Source organism: Podarcis filfolensis (genome assembly GCF_964270895.1).
Source record: "Podarcis filfolensis genome assembly, chromosome: 17".
Classification (NCBI taxonomy): Eukaryota; Metazoa; Chordata; class Lepidosauria; order Squamata; family Lacertidae; genus Podarcis; species Podarcis filfolensis.
In genome coordinates this window covers 3,928,933-3,953,688 of record NC_139621.1, presented here as the reverse complement: position 1 = coordinate 3,953,688, position 24,756 = coordinate 3,928,933, and the positions used below count along the sequence as shown (strand labels likewise).

At 49.6% G+C, this 24,756-nt stretch overlaps 1 protein-coding gene across 2 annotated transcripts in view; it reads right to left on the bottom strand.

The window, feature by feature from the left end:
* The window catches only part of PLXNB3 (plexin B3), a 55,884-nt gene extending 38,019 nt beyond the window's left edge, over positions 1 to 17,865 (bottom strand). Inside the window, exons 1-4 of one of the 2 annotated variants that reach the window (XM_083592488.1) lie at positions 17,638 to 17,865; positions 11,852 to 11,921; positions 7,663 to 8,760; positions 7,365 to 7,544 (exon numbers count right to left, since the gene is read on the bottom strand). In XM_083592488.1, the coding sequence (XP_083448614.1) occupies positions 7,365 to 7,544; positions 7,663 to 8,760; positions 11,852 to 11,887 (1,314 nt within the window). In that variant the 5' untranslated portion in view covers positions 11,888 to 11,921; positions 17,638 to 17,865. Of the gene's footprint in view, positions 1 to 7,364; positions 7,545 to 7,662; positions 8,761 to 11,851; positions 11,922 to 14,384; positions 14,641 to 17,637 lie in introns of those variants that run through there. The other variant, XM_083592489.1, reaches the window with a different exon arrangement.
* Between the last annotated feature and the right edge of the window lie 6,891 nt (positions 17,866 to 24,756).

Below are 24,756 nucleotides of genomic sequence, written 5' to 3'. Positions count from 1 at the left end.
ATGGTGAATGTCAACTACTACCTTCTCCTCCCACTCAGCTTCCAAGTGATAGTAATCTTACCCGAAGAGGGTTTTTCTTGCAGAAGGCAAACAGATTAGCAGAGATGTGGGCCATGGTTACGCAAGACGGCCATTGTGTAGAAAACTACGCAGGCAAGAGCTCAGGAATGCCTACGGAGCCACAAATGTAGGCACCCCAAGTCAAGTCATATCCAGTATTGATATTTTAAAGACTAACATACTGAGAGATCCCAGCAAAATTATAGTTTTTAAAATAAATACTATGTGGGACATTAATCTTTATGTGTTAGCTAACTAAGCACAGTGTGGTGGCTACAAAGTTAGACTCTGGGCTCCAGTTCCCAATGAAGATCATGGTGTCCCTTCAGGTCAACCTTTCTCCACCTAACTGACTTCATAGGGTCGTTATGGGATAGCTCCTTGGAGGGCAGGTGAAATAAAAATGCAATAAAATAATTTTAAGACACTTTAGAGTAATTTAGCAAAATGAAGGGCAACTTGGGTTAGATTCCACACAAGCCTGATTCAGGCTACAGCAGAATTATGCATATTCTTGTACTAAAAAGATAAAATAACCTCCAAGATTGGCACTAAGAAACATTAGTCAGGTACTGAAATAAATCTTTACTGTATTATTATTTCTTTACTTTGCAAAACCTGCCCTACTCCTTTCATTTATGGAGAATAATGTATTTATTTAAATAAAAGGATTTCTATACTACTCTCTCACAAAACATCAGCAACATACAAAATACAATACAATCGTTGACTGGCTACTCAAGATAGATTTTAAACAATTGCATTGGCCTGTTGGCATAAAACAATAATGTTTATGGTGATAATTATAAACAGAAGGCACTGTAGAATAATGAAGGTTAAGAGAACAAAGCCAGGCCCCTGGGCTTACAATCTCAAACCAAACACAAAAACAGAACTATAAAGAAAAGAACACCAAAGAAGACTGAGAAGAGGCAGAGATCAGAGGTTAAAGATGGGTTGCATTTAAGCAATAGCTGGTAGCACTGGTGACAAGGAACTGCATGCAGATGAGCACATGGAATGCCATGCAGCTGAGTGAGCAGGCTGGCAGAGGAGGGGATGGAGCACAGCACAGAAGTAAAGGGGGCTGCCCTTCCCAGCACACCAAGCCTAGAAATGCAGCAAGCTGCTGGAGAGAACAGAGTTCTCCATCCCTCATCTGCCAGTCGCTTGGCAGGCTAGTAATTTTTATGGGCTTATTTGCAAGGCTGGATTAAAGGCTCAGCAGAGGAGATCAGTTTTCAGACACTTGCAAGGAGGGGGGCACAGGGAGTTCCAGAAAAAGGGGGCTGGAAAGAGGGAGAAAAGGACACCAGCATGAAGTAAAAACAAGTAGCCCAGATCTGTAGAGCAAAGACAATTAAGGGGCAAATAAGGAGAGGGAAAGTAGATAAGAAAGAGCCAAGCTTTTATAAAAAAGAAAAAACTGAATGCCACATTCAAACTGATCCATTGAGGAAACAGAAGCCGGTGAAGAGGGGGATGTAAAAAAGGAGAAACAAGGGCAAAACAGATAATGAGAAGGAGTATGGGGTGGGGGGGAGGAAGGGGTGCCAGAACTGAGAATAAGGGGAAGGAAGGGGGGAGAGAGAGGATGAAACCAGAAAAAAGGCAAAACAGAGAGATGAGGATTAGTCATCAAGCCAAGAAAGTGTAAGAGAATAGACAAATGTGGTTGTTGTGGGCAGAGGGAGAGAAAACAAAGGGCAGCACTATTAAGAAGCATGAGTCCAGACTTTGGAGAAACTTGGGTAGCCATCCAAACGCTCTGCCTGCCAGAAACCTCTTTCTGCCCTCAAGTGGGAGAGATCTTGTCTGGGAGGGTCTTGGCTGACATCATGCTACCCTGGACAGCCAGTGCGGTGTAGTGAGTGATGGGGAGACCTGGGTTCAAATTCCCTGTCAGCTATGACGTTCACTGGGTAACCTTGGGTCTGTTACTATGGTCTCTCAGCTAACTGTACCCCATTGGTTTCATTGCAACGAAAAAACAGGAGATCCTTGAAGGAAGGGGAAATGAAGAAGAAGAAGAAGAAGAAGAAGAAGAAGAAGATTTAGTAAATTTGTACACCGCCCTTCATTCAAAGATCCCAGGGTTGTTCACAACAGAAAAAGACACCGGACACATTCTTAGGGTCCCTTGAGATATTTGGTGGGTCTATTCCACAACATTCAGAACAGTGCATTAGTGACGGATCGTGTGCAGGTAACAAGCACTGTACTCTGCTTTCACTTACATGATTTCAGCTTCGCGCAGGTAGAGGAAAAGTAAGTAAATAAATGGAGAGCAGAGTAAGCCCACCATTCCCCACCCTCCATGTATTTATTTTTCCCCAACCCAGGCACCCAGCAGGTTTTCCTTGCTTACCAGACTTTGGGAAGGCAGTGTGAGGGCCCTGGCAGCAGCCTAGATTCCCCTCAAGGCTCCTACCCAAAGCCTGATAACCAAGACTTCCAAGAAGGTCATGGGAAGGCGCTGGCAACTGCCCTTCCCAGAGCCCAGGAAGCAGCCCTCCACCCTGCAGGGGGACAATGGCTCCTTGGCTTCCTGAAATTTTACATTTACACATGGACCCCAGAACCTGATACCTGTACTGGACCATCCACATACCATCCTGCTTTATTAGTTTTTCAGTCAAGCCTCCTCAGTATTATCACATTATTGCCATCTAGAAAGGCAGTCTTACACTGCAGCACAATTACGTTGGGAGAAAACCTCTGAAACATTTGTGGGATGAGTTACAGGATTTCAGCAGGAAACTGAAACTTTTACCAGCGTAAACAATATTGACAGCAGGATCATGTATAATTGCCCCAATAGCAGCACAAGCACAAACTAACATGAATGCACTACAAAAAGGACGTCTGGAAGAGCCTTTAGTGCAGAGCTTTCCAAACTGTGTGTTGCGACACATTAGTGTGGCGGCTGCAGTGTGTAAGGGTGTCACACAAACGTTCCACCCAGGGCTGGAAAGGGGTTAGTTTAACCTCTGGTTTTCTAGTAAAACTGTATTACTGTGTCGTGAAATGATGCATGTCCAAAAAGTGTGTCACTGACATGAAAAGTTTGGAAAGCTCTGCTTTAGCGCCTGAGAACCATGGAAGAACCGTAGCAACAATCCCTTGCCACTACCTTCTCCTGCAGCTCAAGCTTCCGAGAGGGATGCTGATGAGAAAGTTTCTCATCAAAGTATTTGCAGTGGCTCCAACAAAAGAAGAAAAAAGTGAAAAGAGTGGGGAGGAGAACCTGTGCCCCCCCCCCGCCCATTGTTGCTGGACAGCCTTCCAATGGTCCAGGATGATGGGAGTTGTAACGCAGCAATATCTGGAGGGCCCCAGGTTCCCTACTCCCAAGTTAAAGCACAGAAGCACTACCCAGAGTAAATAAAAAAGGAAAAAACTACAGCACAACCCCTGAGCTTCAAGCAATTAATTTTAACAAAATTATAAAACACAATCACAAATAGCAACAAGACAATCAGAGAGGCTGAAACCCAACAAAAGGCAGAGATAGTCACCTCTGCTTTTCATCTTCTGAGCTAACAGGCGAAAGAGAAAGAGATAAAGAGAAGAGGGCCCAGCAGCCAAGAGCCTTGGGGATCTCTTCTGGAAAGAAGGGAACCTGCCCTGTATCCGTACTTGGTAGTCAAGCAGAGTGCCTGGGGCAGATGTCCTGGGAGCCTACATAGCAGGTAGCAGAGAGTAGGAGAGGGCCTCTACTCAAAGACAGAGACCACCCTTGCACATATCCCTTTCCCTCCCACACACTTCAACCCTAAACTACTCCAGAAAAACTTATATGGGAGAACAAAGGGGTGACAGAGGAGCGAGAACTTCATCCATACTACATGGGACCATGAAATAGCATGAATGAAAGCTGAAGGAACAAATGGGACAGCAGGAAATATTGGGCACCCACTACCCCTTGGCATCATCCTCACCCCAAACTGGCAGCAGGCTGCTCATGTGTAGGACCCTCATATTCCTGGAGAATATGCCCAGCAATAGCGAAAGTTGTGTGGGTGCTACGCCCCAGACCAGCTAGGACAGGGTGGTGGAGAGTAGCCAATGGCTGACTCTTTACTGGGGAAATGGATATGGCGAACATGCACGATCTGTGCCCTGTTCTTGAGGCGCACCCACCCACCCCGGACCCTTGGTACGACAAGAAGGACTGCTCCTTTGCTGCTTAGCACACAGGCCAATTCTCTTCTCCCAGCCATGAGTTTTCACAGGACCCAACCTTAGTACAAAAAAAGAACAGTCTGAAACCACTCCACAGGGCAGGGCAGGGAGGGCAAAGCATGACTGACAGGATTCTGGAAATCCTACTCGGCGCCAGGCTGGCTTTGGAGACCTTCACCAGATAAATTTGTAACGATGTGGATGGCTACTTCCACAGCTGAACACATGCTGCTGCTGCCTTATTTACTGGTCCATCTAGTAGTGGCTATTCTAACGGTCAGGACCTCAGGTCAGAAGACTGTCCTAGCATTTGCCACTCAAGTGCGACAGAGGATTGAGCCCCCAAAATGCAGGGAGGTCTTCCCCTAAGATACAGGTCTGCTCCAACCTAGAAACCTGCTTTAACAAATGAAAGTTGAGGTTTTGAGGATACTCAATTTTGCCAAAGTCTGTCCCTGGGCAGTGCAAAGTTATGCACTCTAGCCTAAACCTGAATAAACTGCAGTGCGAGGCTGCAGCTCCTGAGGAACTATGTGGGAAAACTAACCCATTTACTGATACAGTTTCTCACCTGGACGGAAAACACTAGCACACTGGGCACCACTGATTCTAGGTTGAAGGCACATGTGTGTGTGTTTTGGGATACGAGGAGAGGTTCTACTAGAGAGGAAGAGAATGGGAACCTTGGACTACAAGCCTCAACTGGTATGAAGAGTGGATCGATCACCGCCCTAGGCCCTTATAGTGAGCAGAATTAGTAACCACAGTTAATTAATTAGTTAAATCAGCAATATTAGAACAGTGGGGCTGAGAGTAAAGCATGCTCATGTTTTTAGGTTATGCTGGTCCTGGACTGTTACTGAAAGGGTTTGTCCTCACTTCCTCTTCAGTGTTCAATCAGAACAAACAGCAATGTGGGTTTCCTCCAGAATCCGGATTGACATTTCTTCTGATTTAGAGCTAACAGTGGGTTTTCCCTGAGAAAAGAGCGGAGCAAGGAGGACTAAATGGCTGCCTTTGTTTACTAAAGTGTAATGTTCTGTCTAACATTTCCTTCAATATCCTGCCCCCCAATATGTTTACTGGGGTTTTTTTTAGCTTACAAACTTAGGTAATAGTTGAAATCAGAAAATTGGTTAAAAGGCAGATCAATCAACTAAACATTATTTAGTAAGTGGCCAATCCAAAGGGGAAACCACATGACAAAATACAGTATGGCAAAGCCATAGACAGCAAAAACTCTAAAAGGCCGACAAGCCTTCTTAAGTCTCCAGATTCTCCTCACCTCAGTTCCAGGAATCAAGACCAATTTTTCCAGAGCTGAAAGAGTTGCAGTAAGTACTTTATGCCACGAAAGGATCTCCTCTCACTTTCCTTCTTAGTGAGAGGAGAATTTTTATGGAGCTTCCTGCTCTGTGACGCATTTGGAGAAACTGCTTATTATACACTTAATTTAATTTTTAAAAATCCTCCACTCTTAGCTCTTCCTCGCCATATGGCAAAAGAGAAGCAGCAATCATCCTGATGCAAGAAAATTTACAATATGCTTCCAGCATAAGCAACACAACAGCCTGCACTCTGTGCAGTGTAGTATGTCTCCAGTATAGACTAAGAGGGAGGGAGGGACAGCCTGCTTGGCTGCAGGTGCTGGCGCTGCACACATGAAACATGCAATTTTAAATGGCTTGAAACATGCAATTAAAAATCAAAATCAAACCCAGTCCTACCCACAGGCAGGATGTGCCAAATCAGCCCTCTCTGTAGAATACTCTTTTGGTCTTTAATTTGTGGGAAAATGGAATCTCAGACTCAGGAGGAGAAGGAAATATGCCAGACACACCTTGCATTTTTTAAAAGCTACATTTCTGCTCCAGGGTGGACTAATTCTGCACTCCAAACAGCTATACTCCATAATCTGAAAGGAATTACAAAACTTAAGCCGATCTGCATGTGCTTCATTTGCCTGTACAGGTTTACAATTTGCTTCTATTACTCATGGGAAAGAGCAGTGACCAATCCTTGCACTAGTTTTGTCTCTGGTTTCAGAAGCATCACTAGGCATCAACCACCTACTTAAACAATTATTTCTGCACCAATATAGCTAGAGACTTGCTCTGAAGAGAGGGAGAGAGGAGGAGATTCTCAGGATGTTGAATTAGTGACCAATACCAAATTCTGTGGCTTGCAAACAGCACAAGCGGTTCCACGTTTTATCTCACACATGTAGCAGGTATCTCACAAGCCTATGCAAATAAATTATACCGTGGGACTAATACACATAGATGCTAATTTATTCAGTGTCTCAAACTCGGAGCACTTTGGAGAAAAAGAGGTCCAGACTTTGTAGAAATCATACCAAGCTCTGCACACACGTGGATCATATGCATAATTAGAGGTCTGAAAACTCCAAACTGCAGAAATGTATCTACTTCTGGTATGGAGTTGCCTTCCCCTATACCTCACCCTTCTAGGATATTGAAGAAGTTAAAGTAAGATCAAAAGGCACACACACTTTGGGGTCTAACTCTTGATTCGCGTACAGACTTAGGGACATAGGTCAGTAGTATAGCAACTGCTTTGCATGCAGAGCCCCAGGTTAAATCCTCAGCATCTCCAGCTGGGGCTGGGAGACAACCTTGCCTGAACTCCTCAAGATCAAGGCCAGTCAATGTAGAGAACATGGATCCAGACAGACCAAAGGGCCGACTGCATAAGGCAGTTGCCTACATTGAAGTGAGTGACCAATAAGTCAAACATGAATGAAAACATGTGAACACAAGCACACGAGTTCCCTTTTTAATTCTCCTTGAAGAACAGCTTTGGGAAGCAGTGATTTGGAGCACAGAAGCAGCTGCAGGTACTCTTGCTCCCCACTGCTGCTGCTGCTTCTCCACTCCAAATCATCCTACGGATCCTGCCACACACAGGATGAACCCAAAATAAAAACAAAACCACCTAGGCAGAAATATGGGTATAAATTTAAACAAATATATAAGGAGGGAGGAGGAAAACAGTAACACAAACACCCATTTAGCAGGTGCACACCTGGGTGGAAGCTATCAGCAGCACAGCAGGAATACAGCACACCGCTCAGATATTGTCACTGCGTCGCCCGTTACCTTATGCAGCTGCCCAACACCATCTCCAAGGAAGGCGATGGTATGACCTGCTTCTATCATGGCCGCCACGGCTGTCAGTCTTGGCATGGTAGTTAGAAGAGCCTCGGCCACCAGTGGCTTCCGGCTAGCAATGGGACTAGGTGTGTGCTCATCCCCACAAGGGTAAGACTCTGGCGACTCCTGGAAATCAACAGAAAGGTTGGAATGCAGCCACCTCTGGGTTAGGGAAGCCTCTCCACTGCCCACTGCCTCTTCCCCCATGGAGAGAAGGCAATCACTTCCATCCTCTCTCTCTCACCTTAGGCAAATAATTGCAGCGAGAGGTCACCCCATATTCAATGGCGGCCTCCTGCTCATTTGTGGCACCCATTCCAGCCGAAGTGTAACACAGCCGCCGTGTCTGCTCCATGGCTGCGTTCACTTCGCCCAAGCTGTAGGAGCACAAAGCTGTCTGCGCTGTCGGGGAGGAAGTGGAGCCCTGCCCAGCGGCTGAAACGACAAAGAGGGTTGCCTCGTCCCCAGGGAAGCCGGATGCCAAGTGCCCAGCCTGAGCCAGATTGTAAACATGCCCTTTTGTGTCCCGGCACTCGAGGGGCAGCTCGACGTAGGAGTAGAGGTTAGTGTCGTCCACGCAGCTCCGCGATAGGTAGGGGCGATACTCCATTTGTGCCTTTGCTCCACGCCGAGAGAACAGGAAGTAGACATAGCCCCCAGAGGCAAAGGCCGCCACGTAGCTGTTGTTGTAGTCCGAGAAGTCCCCCACCACCAGCTTGCCCATCCCTTCGTTGGAGAACGCCTGGGGTCCTTCCAGCTGCCGGATCGTGAATGGCGGGATGCCCCCGGAGAGCTTTGCGGTCAGCCCACGACCCACAAAGAGCAGGTCACGGCCATCGTGTTGCCCCACCAAGCCCACGGTCGAAACCCGCGGCTCGTTAGCTGCCACAAACTGGTTGTCACCGGGATCCTCGGGACGGTATAGCACTTTGTTGATGTCCGCTAGGGCTCTCTTCTCGCACACTCCCTGGAAGAGCTGCCCACAGACCACCAGCTCCCCGGCCCGCTCATTGGCCAACAGCAGCTTGTTGGAGTTGTCCGTGAGCCGGGCCTGGGGGCAGTCGCGTGCGTCGCGGAAAGGAAGACACTCGGGGCTGTCTTGCGCGGGCCCCGTTCGCACACGCCCTGCCAGCCTCAGCTCGGGGCTCAGCTGGTACAAGGCATTGACGGCACCCACATACAGTGCCCCTGTGTCCCGGGCTCGGGCCAGGTGGTTGAAAGTCGTGTTGGGGGCCAAGAAGGATGGGTAGGAAGGGGGCCGAGCAGCTGGGTATGATGGCAGAAGGAGTGTCAGGGCAACCACCGAGGGCAGCAGCAAGTGGCCTAGGAACATGGCCCAATCCTGGACGGAAGGAGAAAGAGAAGGCATGATTAGCACCCAGAGACACAGCAGGCAGCCTCTTTCGTGTGGAGACTCCAGGCTCAAAGGAGTCATTTAATTAACTTATTCAAATAAGTCTCGTGACTCATTAGCCACTCTCATGCAGCACAGAACTGTGGCATAGCATGCTGTGTGGGAATCACCATGCTGGAGATATAGTCTGGTTTCTGCACCAGATCTTTTTCCTTGGATAGGATCTGTACCACATTCCAAGGGGAGCTGCTGATCAAGGCTCCGCTGCTGGATTTTGACACTGAGAAGTGGAATGCACCCATCAACATTCGGCAAAAAGTCTGGGCAGACACTCTCTCCTCACTGCTCCCCAGGGCTAGTAAAACCAGACTAACTTGTGCAAAACAGAGAGATGCGATGCCAATTTGATGATGTTTTGTCTGGTTTCTCTTGTCAGGGTGGGTTAATGAGGAGGCAAAAGAAGATCTCTTTCCACTCCACCAATTATATACTTACAAGTGAAGTTAGAATCCTGATCACCGTTTCTGAATACAAGATAGGGACTGTCTAGACTGGTCTGTAGTAAAGAGGTGCAATCTTGCATCCTCTGTGCACCACACTTTTAAGGCAGCACCAAGAACCCAGGAGCAGAGGCGTAGGAAGGTAAGGTGGTACCTCGTGCAGAAATTTCCTGTCATTCCCCACCCACATTGATTCTTTTTTTCTTTTTTCTTTTGCCTGCAAAAATGGTTTTACATTATTTCATATTTTCTTACAAAGGAATGTGGATTCTGAGCCTCTGATAATAAGTAGGCGACTATGGACAGATACTTAAATCTACAGGATGGATTGTGTTTTGGCTTGCGTTATTTTATTTATATTTATTGTTTATTTATTTAACAAAATTTATTTTTAAAAACCTGCAAAGAGGTTTACCGAAACAAAAAACACCACAGCAGTAAAATCAAGAAAAATTAACAACCCTACTTTAAAACATACAAATGCTAAGATATTAAGGTTAAAATTACTTCAACTTCCTAAGCATCTAGTTACGCTTGCCTAAAGAAGAATGCTTTTAGCAGGTGCCCAAAAAGAATCTAGCAAAGGCATGTGCTTTGTTGAAATTTCAGCTTTCACGACATAGGAAAAAGGCCAAGTAAACAGCTATTTTCGTGGAGGAGGGTCAAGATATTAACTGATATGCACGAAATTTCATATGTAGCTATATAATCCCTAGTGTAGTAGGATCAGACGTCTGGAGCAGGCATTTTTTTAAAAAAGGTTTTATGAACCGCCCTAGTAGAGCAGTAATTGTTCCTTGATAATTTGTCACTCCCCCCCCCCATGATGGCACCTGGGGCAGACCGCCCCCCCCCGCCCCCTTTCGTACAGCCCTGCCCAGGAGTCCTGGCACACTTCTTCTACCTCCCTGACTTAGGATGCTTCTCAACGTCCAGTTTCAGTGCCCCTTTCCCCGCACATTATTCCTCTCCCCCGCTCTGCCCACCACAATGGATGCTGCAGAATGGTGACTCCAGTTCCTCCTTCCCACAGTGAGCCCAGGATCCCACACTTTGCCCTTTCAGACTCAAGACATTTTGCTACCTGAAGCAGCCCGAATTCTCCCTCCCCTCCCGAAGGCCAATACTTTAAAGAGTCAAGCGCATCATTCAGACACCAACTCCTGCCTTCGTCTCCCCCTATGGTGCTGCAAGAAGCCGCACAAATTACCCCCAAGAGGAAGTGGAAGGAGTGGAGGGGGGATCCAGTCCGCTTTCACCTTGGAAATGAGTGTCCTCCCCCTCCTTTCCAACACCAACTAGGATTTAGCAGCCCAGGGAAGGCGATTAAGCCACATCCCATCGGAATTAATCCCCTCCCTCAAGCGAGGTCACAGCTCAGACAGCAACACAGGCAGGAGACAGTGGCCAATGGGGGCATGAACAGCGCAAGGATGCTCTCGGCTTCATCACTGCCCAGCCCCTCACTCTGGCCTTTGCTTCTGTTTGCCATTCTTCAAATGGCCTGCAAAGGCAATGCCTACAAAAACATTCAAGACACTCAAGGCACAATGTGTGCTCACAAGTGCAGGACGAGGAGAGAGAGAAATGGAACTACTTTTTAATTAACAGGTTGTTGTGGTTGTTTGTTTGTTTGTTTGTTTGTTTTTAAAAAGCAATAATGCACTGATAGGGAGACGAGTGGGATATTCTACAGGAAGCAAACGAGTGTGCAAAAAATGTAATTCAAAACAAGGAAACTGCATAGCCTCCTCTTCACACGCACACCCCCTCGCAGGCCCCAGACAGATGCCATCAGGAAGATGGCACCTAAGGCGGGGGGGGACCTCTCCCCCTTCTGCTCCAATTCCCCTGACCCAGCTGTTGCCTAAACACACAGATGTGAAGGTGCTTTGTCCCACTCCCTTCTCCCCAGTGGAATTCCCAACCCAGCAAAGCACACACAAACACCACCCTTCCATATTATCTCATTGCCCAGCACATGGGCCCATCTGCCTGCTAGAGGAGGGGATGGTGCAGAACCTAGATATTCAACATCTTGGCTGGAAACCAAACCTTCTGTCTCATCCCTCCATCTCCCCCTACACCCAGTCTCAGGTGGGGGTGGGCAGGCAGGAAGCACAGAGACGAGAGCTTACAGTAACCCCCACCCCTTCCCTCCTGGCAACAGCTGGAAGGGAGCAGAGGCAGCGCATGTAGAAACACCACCACCAACACACACACAAAATCCCTGGGGAAGGTGAGAGAGAGACACACAGGCAGACAATGGCACAGGGGTGGGGCTGCAAAGGAGACAAAAGGAACCACACACACACACACACTTTCAGGAATCCTGGTCGCCGCTTCTTAGCACGGAATAGCAACCCAAGTCTGTCATCAAAGCATATCACAGGGTAGTATCAGAAATGTGTCACACACCAAACTAAGGTTTTCCAGCACCTGCTTCAGCTCATGACATGTGCACACATGCACATTCCACTCTGCCCAGGAGCTATGGCACTCCAGCACAGTTGCGTCTCCCCTGTTAAATCCCATTTTCCTCCTCTGCAATTTCCCCTTCCTACACTTCCAAGGCTTACCGTTTGGCTGCGCTGGGGGCATTTCAGCTCCCGCATGGTGGCGTCGAGCAGGAGGATTCAGCAGGCATCCCTATGGGTGGAAGAATGAGATAAGACAGCGGGTGAGTTGACATGGGTGCCGGGGGACGGAGAGGGGGAGAGGTTAGATGGCAATTCAAGGCTGCATCAATGGCTGCTGTGATAACCTTCCCCAATCAAAGCCCCCACTGTTCCCATCTCGGCTGTGCCATCACAGAGCCACACGGGGGCTAAAGGGGCCCATTATCCCCTAGAAACAGAGCTCTCACAACTTATACACATAGCACTGGCACCCCAGAGAGAATGAAACAGGGCGGAGGGGAGAGGGGCTGTGGGTGCAAAATGAAGGGCATTGCCAGAGAGAGGAGAAGGCAGCTATTGCAGGCTGGGAGGGGGGGTCCTGAGATTGCAAGAGACGGACAGGTCGGGCTTGTGTCTGGCCCTTGGGTGGGGAACAGAGGAATCCCTTGTGATTTATTTGCATGAAGTTATTGATTAACTGGAAGGGGCAGGGAGAGGGGGATGGCTGTGCCTGGTTTGCTGGGACCTGAGGGGGCCCTTTTTAATTTTGGGGTGGGGACAGGTCATAAAGCAGTACAAGGCTGACCCAAACCATTTAAATGAAAAGCTTAAGAAAGGCAAAACCAGTCAAGGAATATTGTCTGATAAACTCATTCCCAAACCTTTCTGATCATTTTGCTACAGGGCTTCCTAATGCCTAAGGAGGTGGGAGAAGAAGTCAGTTAACACCCCCTAATTAATATGGGGGCCTAATCAACTGGGAAGGTCTCCTGCACACAAGACTGACCAAAGCTGTTCATTTCAGCAGAGCTGGTGCAAAACTTCTCAAGGGGTCCCACAGATCAGGACTTTGCCTGTCTCCCACTCTCCTCATGGAGGCAGCTGCCACCATGAGGCACCTGGCAGAAGCCTTAATGTGTAGCTTTGGTGCTATGAGCTTAGAATCCAGCTCAGTCAGGTCCAGCCCATTTCAGCCTCAATCTCTCAAAGCAGCACCCCTCCCCTGGCTTTCCCAAGCAATTATTGTGCCCACCCCACGCTATAGCATAATAGCAATTCCATTAGAGCCTCATTGAATCATCGATCCCCCTTTGCCGGCTCCAGCTGGAGCTGCAGAATCGGGGACATTTGGCCTGAGCGGGGAGGGGCAGGACATTCCCCACAAGGGAGTGGGTGCAAGATTAAGGTTACGGCCAGCAGGGGGTGGGTGGGGAGAAGCAGCAGAAGGGGAAGGACAGGGAACAAGAGAGAGAGAGAAAAAGTGTACACAAAGTACAAACAGCCAAAGTGTCAGGAGTGTGTTGCTTCCACTAGGCCTTCCCCAGGTACCCAGGCCCGGTCACAATGGGTCCTGATTATTCTGTTCCCCTGCAGAGTTTGGTTTGGGGCAACACAACACACTCTTGCTCTGGGCTCTGGCCCGCCCCACCCTTGGTGCCTTTGCCACTCCCCACAATGCCACCTCCTGTGGCGCCCTGGAGTCAGCAGAGGCCTCGGCTGAGAAGGTGTCGGGGTCAGCAAGAAGCTGCAGTTCCCTGGCGAGCGCCCAGCGCAGCCGCCCCCACAGCGGGAAGCAGGCGTGGGGAGAGCCATGCCAGTCCAGGGGCTGCTGAATGCCCCCTTTGTCTGGCTCGGGGTAGGGGGGCAGGAACAGAGCCACCCCTGATAACAGTCCAGGGAATAATGAGAGACTCTGGCGCAGGGAGTTCAGAACCAGCGTGTTTAACCCTACAAGTGCCAAAGCCCACCAGAAAAGTGGGGAAAGGAGGGGGAAATTGCAGGTACAATAACCTGACATCTCTCCCTCTGTGCCAACATCCCCCCCCCCCCGCCTGCATGCACACTGTGCATTTAAAGCACATCTTGCCTGAGCAATCCTGGGGGTGTAACTTGCCCATCTCAGAACTACAATTCCTAGTATCCTTAACAAACTACAGTTCCCAGGATTATCTGGGGGCAGTGTGTGCTTTAAATGCATGGTGTATAACCAGCCACACACTTATGCGCAGGCATGGCGGGTAAGACTCCTACGGACACAGACAGTGGTGTGGGAGGAAATCAATGGGGCTTTTGAGTGCCTCCCAGGGTAACAAGCTCTGGGGCAGCAAAGCGCGCGGAAGGCTGAAAGAGGGCGTCAAAGCAAGTCAGAGCGTGAAGGGGAAAAAGACAAGAGGAGAAAATGTGGGGCAGACGTGAAGGGACCACAGCCAAGAGGGGGGGCTGGGACCTCGTCATGAACCTCTCTTCGTTTCCTCAACGCTGAGGCTTCAGATGCACACCCTTCTCACTAGCATTGCCCCACCAAGCACGGCAGCACATCACGTCCCCTCAGACAGACCTCAGCATATCTATGCACTTGCTATTTTCCAGCAACAGGCACCTTCACACACACAAACACACCACTCACAATCGACCATCACCCTGCCCAGGGCTATCGGAGGTACCATCCCCTGCGGATTTCTTCCTTACGCGGCCTCAGGCTCCCTGCGCACACCTGTTCCAGCGGGAAAGCAGGTTCTTCCTCCTCCTGGGAAGTGCCTGGCACTGCTGCCTTTCGCACAGGTTCCTATGCTGGGCAACACGCATTGCTGGTGCTGGTGCCCGCAAGAGCAAACCGTGGGCGGCCTCAGTAATCCCTCACGCAGCAGCAGCAAGTGGGGCTGGGAACCACAGCAGCCCCCCTCTGCTGGAGAAAAGGATCTAAAAACAAGCACAGCCGAAGAGCCTGTGCAGCAAGTGTCAGCATGTGTGGCAGGTATATGGGTGAGGACCGAGAAGCGTCTACACACCCACACACCCCGGCCACTGGGGTGGGTGGGGAGAGAGGGGCCGTAACTGGGTCCAAGACCTGAGCTGGGGTCCAGGAGGGGATCCCAGACTTGACCACAGCCATCCCAGTGCCCCCACATTCCCAAGTATGTATAAAGGAGGAGGAAAACAAGGGGAGGATAATCACTATGTTTGTTATATAATCCAGGCAAACATTAAGCACTATTTGCCAGTCTATGGTAAACCGTCCCATTAAAGGAAGACAGGCACTAATCCTTCCCCCACCCCCTGCTGTGTGAGGGGAGGAGGGGGAAGAGTCAGACAACGACAGGATTAGAATCATGTGATTCTGAGTTCTTGGCAAATCCATTCCTCTCCCCAACCCAACCCACTGGCCACTGCTTAACCGTGCACTGGCTGAAGTCTCTGGGGGGAAGGTGGTCTTTCCCTGCCTTCTGCCTCACCCCGATAAATACACACCACTTTAGAAAGATGAGACAAACCAACAAACACCCATTGTGAGTTTAATAACTGTGTGACTGGCAGCAGTCAGGCCTGCTGGGACTTGCCCTGCAGTCTACAGCAAAGGGGGCAGGCAGGAGAGACAGACTCCCACCCTCACCTACACGTGGCAGCTTGCCCTGCAAACCTTCCCCTGAAGACTAACACCTTCACATCTGGTTTCTTTAAGCATTCCTCCCCTCACTCCTTTGTAACCCCAGCAGGGAGTTTCACATTTAACATATCCATTTGGCTGTCCTAGCTTCAAATCACAAGGAGGAGAGAGAATCCCACCTCTGTGTGAGGAGAGAAAACAAGTCGGCATGGGACTGCTAGCAAGTCTGCTCCATAAATTCAGCAAATGGTGGGGGGTGTGGTCCTTTTTTCCAGTTTGCTGACAGCTAGCCTACCACTTGCCTTTCCTTGTTATATATCCTTAGGAGTATTCTACGTTTTAGGTTTTTGAGGGGTGTGGTGGAGTTGGGGACAAACACACTCAGAAATTATAACTTAAAATGCTGATAATTATACATAGATACATATCGTTTGTGTGCCTTTCCTTGCTATGTATAATTATTAGTATTTTAAGTTATAATTTCTGTTTGCAAATATCTGCTTAATTTAATAAAAAGGAATTTAGTGGGCTCAATGAGAAATCAGCTTTCAGCATAGGTGGGATCATGTTAAGGTGCAAGGAGGCTGGGGGACCCATTTATTTTGGGGTGAAAGCATCATTCCAGCTAGTTTAATTGTACTTTACTGTACTTGCAAACCATGCAACAGTATTGCCTCTTTGTGCAAAATGAGAACACTTAGCCCCCCCCCCCCCCACCGAAGCTCAGCTGCCTTATCCCAAGTCAGACCATTGGTCCATCAAGCTCAGTACTGTCTACACCAGGGGTGGGGCAGCTGTGGCCCTCCAGGTCTTGTGGGACTCCATTTCTCATCAGCCCCAGTCAGCACAGCCAATGGTCTGGTTTCCAGTCTCTGGTCCCCCTGATGGGGAGCAGCTTTGCTCAGTTCCTGAGAGGAGTCTTTTGCAGGCCTACCTGGAGATGACGAGAACTGAATCTGGGACCTTCGACAGGTCAATGTGTGCTCTGCCACTGAGCTACTGCCCATCCCCAAGGCAGCCCAACTCATCTTAGACTGTACATCACTTTCCAAGCTGCAATCATTCTTTCTTAATCTATCCTGAAATCATGGTGTTAAGTAACCCTACTCTTGGCCAGCTCAGCTGCAGAACTTTTAAATGGGGAAAACTGAAAGAAAATCCATCATATCTATCTGTGATGTGGACATGTGAAAAAGGAGCAGCGCTTGTTGCCTATTAAAAATACATCATGCAACATGGTGACAAAACGCAAGTCTGCCTGGAAACACCAATCTCTGATCTGCCAGCCGTTCCTCCTAATTCCCAATGTGTGCGGTGTCTCTGCAGTTGCCCAGTGTACGGAAAACGCACTCTGCACCTTCTCAGGGCCTGGCAATCTTCTCTTACTTTAAATATTCTGGCACTGAAAAGAGGTCAGAGCTGAGCTCTGGCACAAATCGAGCAGCCTCATTGCAAATGAATGGGGCGTGCTCGCAGGGACGGAGAAACAGCCCCTACTAACTCTGGCATTTAGGGAGAGGCAAACGATGCCCTTCCCACCTGTCACCTCTTTGAAGCTACCGGAGAAGGTGTGATGCAAGCAGAAACAAACTATGGAAATCCACCCAGGCACGGAAAACAAGCCGCCTTTCCGACTGCACACCTCCGCCAAAAACGCGCCACGCTGAACCAAAGCTGGTTCTCCGAAAGGCGAGCGGCTCCCCACCTCCGGGCTGCTGCCCCATGCAAGCCCCACACGGCCTCACCCCCGGCTCCCACTCCTGGCGCGGCTTCAGGCGGCGCGCCCAGACCCTCCGCCAACTCCCCAAGAGTCCCGGCCAAAAGCACCTGTTTCGCCGCCCGGCCTGGGAATCTTCCAGCGCGACAGTTCGGGCGGGCAGGGAGGCGGGCAAGGCAGGCACACAAAGCAGCCGGCTTGCGCAAGGGGCGCCGCGGGAGAAAGGGCTTTGCAGCCCGGCCAGCCGCCCGAAACCCCCCGGCAACTCCCAGCCGCCGCTTCCCTCTTCCCAGCAACGCCTCCGCTCGCCGAAGGGGCGGGGATCGGGACCCCGATGGGGGAGGAACGGGAAAGTGCGGGGAGAAAGGGAGAGGTCTCCGGCGGGGGGAGCGGCTGCGGGTTCAGCAAGCGAAGGAGAGGCAAGTTTCGCCCCGGCGCTGCGGGGAAGGGGGTCGGCCAGGAGGCAGAAGGGGGCGGCATCCCGGAGGGGCGAAGGGACGCAGGAGAAGGGCGCCCGGGGATGCTCCGCGGCAGGCAAGGAGCCGCAACTGGCCGGCGACCCCGAGGGAGCAGGGAGAGGGGGTGTCGCGCAGCCTCGGAGCCCGGCGGAGAGACCCTGCCCAGCGCGCCGCCCGTGCGCCTTACCTGGCCAGCCCGCGCCGAGAAGAACTTGCAGGCGGTCGCCGCTGCCACCCAGAGCCGCTCCCGGCGGCAGGGCTTGTCCACTCCCCACAATGCACCGCTGCCAACTCCGGAGCGGCTCCCTTTCTCCGAGCCGCTCGCGGCGCCCAGCCTGCCCGCCCCTTCCCAAAGCCCCGCGGCGGGCCAGCGCCGAGGCCCGCAGGCGCCCCCTGCCGCCCGAAGGCAGCCGCCGCTGGAGAAGCCGGGCGCGCCTCCCTCCTTCCTTCCCGGCGCGCAGGAGTGGCTCTGGCGAGCAAGGCGAGCCTGCCAGAAAGCGGAGAGAGAGAGAGGGGCCAAGCGGGGCGGACGGGGCAGATGCTCCTCAGGCGGCAGAAGAAGCCAAGGGGCGGCCACCAGAGAAGAGGTTTCTGGGTTCCTGCGAGATCTCTCTTCAGAGTCCTACAAGACATAGGAGCCAACTCCTAGGGGCTTCGGGGGCTTCGGGCCCCCAATAAAAGATGTAGGGGACCGGGCCCTCCACAGTTGATGGGCATTGCCATTCAAAGAGTGTGTGCACACCACCTCATGTGATCAGTTATGTGAGACAGGACTTATCTGGTCCCCTTCAGTTTTTAATTTATTCATTTAATTTATGCTTTTGCAGTAAATTGGTACATCCATTTCACAATATTCTTCATTATCCTTCTACATGATTTGGCTTCCCCACACCTCCCGCCATGGGTTACGTTTTACTCTTGGTTGTGCTACATATCTTTCTACAGGGCCCCTCCAATATTTTATTCACGTTGGCACCCCTGCTGTGAGAGCGCCACAAAATTGCATGGAGGCCTCTGGGAGATCTTGTGGGGCTTTCTCCAGACTCTGCGACTGCACAACTCTGAGAAGCAAGGCTTTGGTGATGGCGGCCACAAGTGTGGGGTGTCACATGGCATCTTCCTGCTTTGCCTCAGGCGGTGAAATGGAACAGACTGCCCCAGTGCCAAAGGCAGGATCCTAAGAGAGGGTCGCCCCCAGCTAGTGATTTGGATGAAGATTGCGGTGGACGGGGAGGTGAGTGCTTAAATAGTGGCATCTTGACACGGGATGGGATTGGCAATGTGCAAAGGCAGCCACATGCTCCCATCATATCGCCAAGAACACCCATCTTCATGTCTGAACCAAAGAAATGCATTTGAGGCAGTACTGCAGCTCAGAATTCTGTCCTGACACCTTATTTCAGTGATACGGTAAATTAAGATATATCTACACCAGGCATACCTTTGGTTCCCAGCAATCACTTCATTTTTAAAACTTGGGGCAATCAAGAGATGCGCCGGGTGTAGGGATGAATTTTCAGTGCAGGGTAAAGGAAGGTTAATCCCCTGTGTTGTTGGGTCACAGGGCAGATCGAGTGCCCCCCCAGCCCCATCGCTGATTTTTGAAAAACGTAGACACAAAGCATAGGGTTTGATAACACACTTGAAGTCCTGCCTGCTCTGATCACAAGGAGCAGGGACAGCAAGGTTCAAAACAAAAATGGTGTTTCTCACACAAAAAATAGGAATTGAGACAAAAGAGGAATTGAGACAATATCAGCATTTCACCCACAACAGAAAACGTTTACTAACTATTTTGCCTATGTGTCAGCTTTACTGTCATCTATCCAATATCCTGTACTCAGCACCTAAATTATGGAAACTCCCCTGTATCTGTTAAAGAAAGTTCCCTGCTTTCAGTGATAGGCTGGGGGGTGAGCCACATGTGATGCAGAAGGTCAGTGACTGGATCACCTGACTTGTTATAACTTTAAAACAGTTGCAGAAAGAATTCTGAATGTGGAATTTCCCCCAATGACAGTCTACTGGAGTTTGTCTCTAACCAGAAAAATGCAACATGACCCATAAGGAATTGTGTGTTGCTTGATAATCAGCCCTGGACACGGACACACACACACACACACACAGTTGGACAGCCATGTGAAAGCAAAAGGGCCCATGTCATCAGAAACATCCAGCTGATTGTGCTTGATCTGCAGCAGCTACTTTTTCATCCCTTGCCACATGCAGACACCCTCCATAGCGATTAAGCAACCTGGCTACAAAGCACAGAGACAGTCAAGTATGCAAGAAAAGGTTGGAAATTGGATTGACTGAGAAGGTGAAGTCCCTCATAGAATCATAGAATCATAGAGTTGGAAGAGACCACAAGGGCCATCGAGTCCAACCCCCTGCCAAGCAGGAAACACCATCAGAGCACTCCTGACATATGGTTGTCAAGCCTCTGCTTAAAGACCTCCAAAGAAGGAGACTCCACCACACTCCTTGGCAGCAAATTCCACTGTCGAACAGCTCTTACTGTCAGGAAGTTCTTCCTAATGTTTAGGTGGAATCTTCTTTCTTGTAGTTTGGATCCCTGCATTAAAATTTACTGTTCAGTTCACTGGACTCTGCTTAGTAAAAAAATGCCTGAAATGTTGTTTTCAAGCATTAAACTAATCTCCAGATACCAGAGAAAGGACCACTAGAGAAGAGGAATGCACACATCACCACATCCTTATCAAGCCTAGAGAAAAACTGATCTATTGGGATTGGCAAATACTTGGACAACAGCCTTGTGGACATTTTCCTGCCGGCTCAGCCTGAGGAAAGCACAAACCATTTTATTTCTTTGGTAAATAAAACAAAAATAATAGTTGACACTGCTGGGGCAAACGTCAGATCCCTCACACAGGTTAGAACCCCTCTGCATTTCTGTCTTTGGCCACTTCTACTTTGGTTGGATTTGAAAACAACCATGTGACTGACTAGAAGCCACTCTCAACATACCATCTAGTGCTTAATGCACTTCTAACAAGTCTAGTCTAGTCTGGTGAGGAGGACAACACTGAGAACGAGCCAAGCATAGTGCTTGATTAGTGTGCACAGCGGTATTTTACGCCCTGTTATAACATAAAGGCCTTTGATCAGCTTTTATAATGGCGCAGATGCATCTTGGGAATATCCTCTCATGGGTGTTATTGTACTACTCGCAGGACCGGCCCACCCATGAGGCAGACTGAGGCAGCTGCCTCAGGTGGCAGAATCCCAAGGGACGGCACCCCATGTGTGCCCCCCCCCACTGGAGAAGCGATGGAGGCTTCCAGTTAGATCTTGCTGCTGCCACTGCTTCTCCCGTGGTCGGTGGGTGGGTGGGTGCCCTCCCTGCTGCCCACCATCACTGCTGCTAGAGATGCATCTGTGGCTTCCAGGTTCTGGCAATATCTGATGGGACCTTATGTAATATCTCACCAGGACCCAGAAGTCGTAGCTGTGCGACCCAGTTAGTGAGGTTTCAGCGATGGAGTGGCAGCATCATTCCGTCTCACCTTAGGGAGCGAAACAGGCTTGGCCGCTCTTGACTACTTGTGCTGTGGGGACTTCCCTTTCTACTCTTCTCCTGTGTGCTCCCCAAAATCTGCACCAGAGCATCCACTGACTCTCTGGAGCAGATTTGGAGGGCGTGAGAGGTGCTACGGAGGAGGAGGGAGTTCTGTTACACAAGTGGGAAACTTGCTGCATGAGCAGGCCTAAACTATTGACCTAAATCCATAGTTGCTCTCCAGGTGTTATTGGACCAGAGCTCCCATCATCCCTGACTATAGGCTGGGGCTAATGGCAAGTGGAGTTCCATTACATCATCTGGAGTACCACAGGTTTCCCTTTCTCAGCCTAAACCCGACTCAGACTACCAAACAAGCCCATTGATAGACCCAGCTCTATGATGGATTTAGGCCCTTGATTCTTACACAGGAGAACCTCTTGGTGGACTGTAGTGTTATTTGACAAACAGTTGTCCATGTTTATGACTGATGTCAGTTTTAAGGCCGCAATCTTTTAACAATTTAAAACATGCCCTGTTGAGTATAAATGATTAAGCCCTAAATGTGACTATTCATATGAGACAATGACCGAGATTTTCAAATCAATGAGGCTAGAGCACTTGGTTATGAAACAGTTTGGGCTACATCCAAGCACTCCAACTGAACTAGTTTATGGATTAGGTGGAGACACCATTTACCCCATGCTCACTTGTTTTTCATAAACAAACAAACAAACAAACAAACAAAGAAACAAACAGATCAATTGTGTGTCAATGCAACTGCAAGCCATGGAATCTATGAACGTCCTAGACCAGATCAAAGAGAGGGTCCTGAAGAAATGCCATTAAAACAAGCAAATACCAGCATGTTCTCACTCACCCTGGGGAAGGAGGTTAGGAAGAAGCCTTCTGGATTTTCAGGTAACGGTGGATCTGCAATGTAATCAGAAATAAAGCAACAGGAAAAATCAGCAAGTTCAATGGGAATTAATGCTTATTGCATGCAGATATGTACATGCATTATAGCTATTGAAACATAATGCATAAATATATAAATGTAAAACAAAGCAGTTTATGTGCATACTAATTATAGATGATGGGATGGGGGGGGGGGAATCCAGCAGACAAGTTGGCACTGGGGTGGCAGCCTTGTTTACCTGCTATGTTGCTGACCAGGGAATTCTTAAACAAGATCTTTGCGTGTTGCTTCCTGCTAGTGCTGGGCAAGTCTTCTGGCACATGCTGCTGAACTCTGGGCTTGTCCTATCCATTCCCAGGACCAGCCCTACCATTAGGCAGAGTGATGCAGCCACAAAGGGTTGGAGGACAGATCTGCCCAGCCTGCTGCCCTCAGCTGCACTGGAGGGAGGATTCTGTTAGTTGCCAGTCCCATCAGCATTGGCATAGGGAATGGTGTGGGTTGCTATCTCAGAATGAAATGGGAGGGTGGGGAGTCAGTCTTGACCATCCTGAGCATTAGAGGGAGCTCATGAAGCCCCACAGAAAGGGTCATGAGTGATTCTATGAGCAGGACTAGGGTGGCTGCTTATGCTCTGCTAAAAATGCATCACCAACAAGAAGACGACAAACTAAGTCCTTGATCTGTATAATATTCACATCTGCTAATATATATGCAGGGTGCCAGGGTTGCCATGTGTCCTCTTTTTCCAGGACACACCTTCTTTTTCAGGGGTAAACTGTGAGACAAATTGCATTCATTTGCTTTGAATGGCCTTCATGGTGTCCTCTTCAAAATATGGCAACCCTAAGAGTGGCCATGTATCCTATTTTGCGGAGGATGTACTCTATTCTGGAGGGCGGCTCCAGAGGACAGTCCTCTCTTTGAAGGTGTCCTCTCTTTTGAGGGCTGCCCAAGCCAGGTCAGCTGTAAATATAAGGAGCCAGATGAAGGGGCCTTGGAGTTGCCCATCAGCAACTGCGACACCTGGTCAGCAGAGTGAGCAGGTGCACAAGCCACCTGCTGTCTTCCTCGCTATGGCAGGATGTCCTGTGTTTCTATTTAAGCTATAGTAGTTATGTCTAAATTTGGACCTAACTATAAATTACAATATGCCCATTTTGTGCAAATTGGTGCCGCCTTTTCTTTCAGTGCATAACACACCACACTAACATATAGATGTGCATTTCAAAATAATTTCTGAAATCTAAATCTAAATCCCATGAAGGGGATGACTCTGACGAGGTGACCTGTGTACCTGCTTAGGCTGCTATCCAGGTAGTGTTGACAGGCAGCTTCAGGGCCCCCCTTTGCTCTCCCTTCCTAGGGTTCCTTACCATTAATCTGGACTTGACCCAGACAGACCTTTGAGGGGAGGTCACTTTCAAACAAAGGACTGCCCTCTCTAATGTAAGACACACAACCACCCTAAGCAGAACTCAAAAGAAAGAAAACTGGTGGTGGGGGTGGTCTAGGGCATCGTGGGGAACCTCAGCCTGGGCCCCAAATGAGGCCCTCCAAGCCTCTCTGGCTCTCAGAACATTCCTGAGCCACAGGTCCCACCAGCTCTACTTAGCACCAGCTATTTTTGCCCAGCTGGGAAGTGTCATTTAATTCTGGTAATGCTCTCACTGGTCTGGATGGAGGGGTGTACATAGAAACTGGCCAACTGTGCAACAATAATCTTTACATTTGCTGCCCCACCCATTTTTGCCCCTGCCCACCACTGGCATGGAAGTTTGCTCCAAACGGAATACAGCTTGTGGGCTGATACAGATTCCCTTCCTTTGGCTTAGTCACAGCGGTTCTCAAACTGTGGGTCCCCAGATGTTGTTGGACTACAACTTGAGTGGCAGTTAAGCATTGGTATTGTTCTGTAGATGAAAGAGGGGAGGTAGCTCCATCACCTGCCCCGCATATTGAAGGGTAGTCCGATAAAGGATTCCGGAGGGCGTGGCCCTGTCCGAAGCCTAGGGAGGTGAGGGCCTAAGGCACGCCCCCTATCAGTGACCCCGGGAGAGTTCCTAGTTGATGTGCATCAGCAGGACTCACCCAATGGTGGCTAACTCATCCTGGACTTCAAGCGGACGGGCTGAAGTCGGATATAGTCGGTTAGGACCAATGCCTAAGCCAATACCGCTCATCACCTGTAACCAATAAAGTTGTGGCCTTATTTAGCCCATTAACCTTAATAATTGTGTCATGTGTCATTATTTCCACTGGGGGCGGCGGGAACTCACCACGCAACTCCCATCATCCCTGAGCTCTGGCCTTGCTAGCTAGGGGTGATGGGAGTTGTAGTTCAACAACATCTGGGGACCCACAGGTTGAGAAAGGCTGGCTTAGAACAAATTTTGAAGCCAAGCATTTGGGCAGGGGGCATTAGGAAACCATAGCGAAGCACTTTGCACTTCACGCAAAGGGAGGAACGAGCAAGCACACAGCACCACACTCGCACAGCTTCTGTGGCAGGAGGTCTGCAGAAAGAGCACCCAGCCCTCCTTGAGAGAAGGGTTCAAGGAGCGACTGTTGTGACTGGGACTCTACTTCCCACCCAGGCAGGCGGGGCACTACTAAGAGTGCAAGGGCAGCTGTTCTGTTGCATGTGTCTGGGCTGTGATCCTGCAAGGCAAAAGTTTTCCTGAGTGTCTGGCCCCAGTGGTTTGAGTGCAGTGCTTAGCCTTTGCTGATAAAATAGAGCTTGCAGTATGTGGGGGCAAGTGTTTTCTCTGTACGGGAGACAACTCTCTTCACTGCTGTGAGTGGCAGAGAAGGTCACATCACATATTGCAAGGAGGGGGAGGCCCTTGTGCTTCGCAGGATGACTC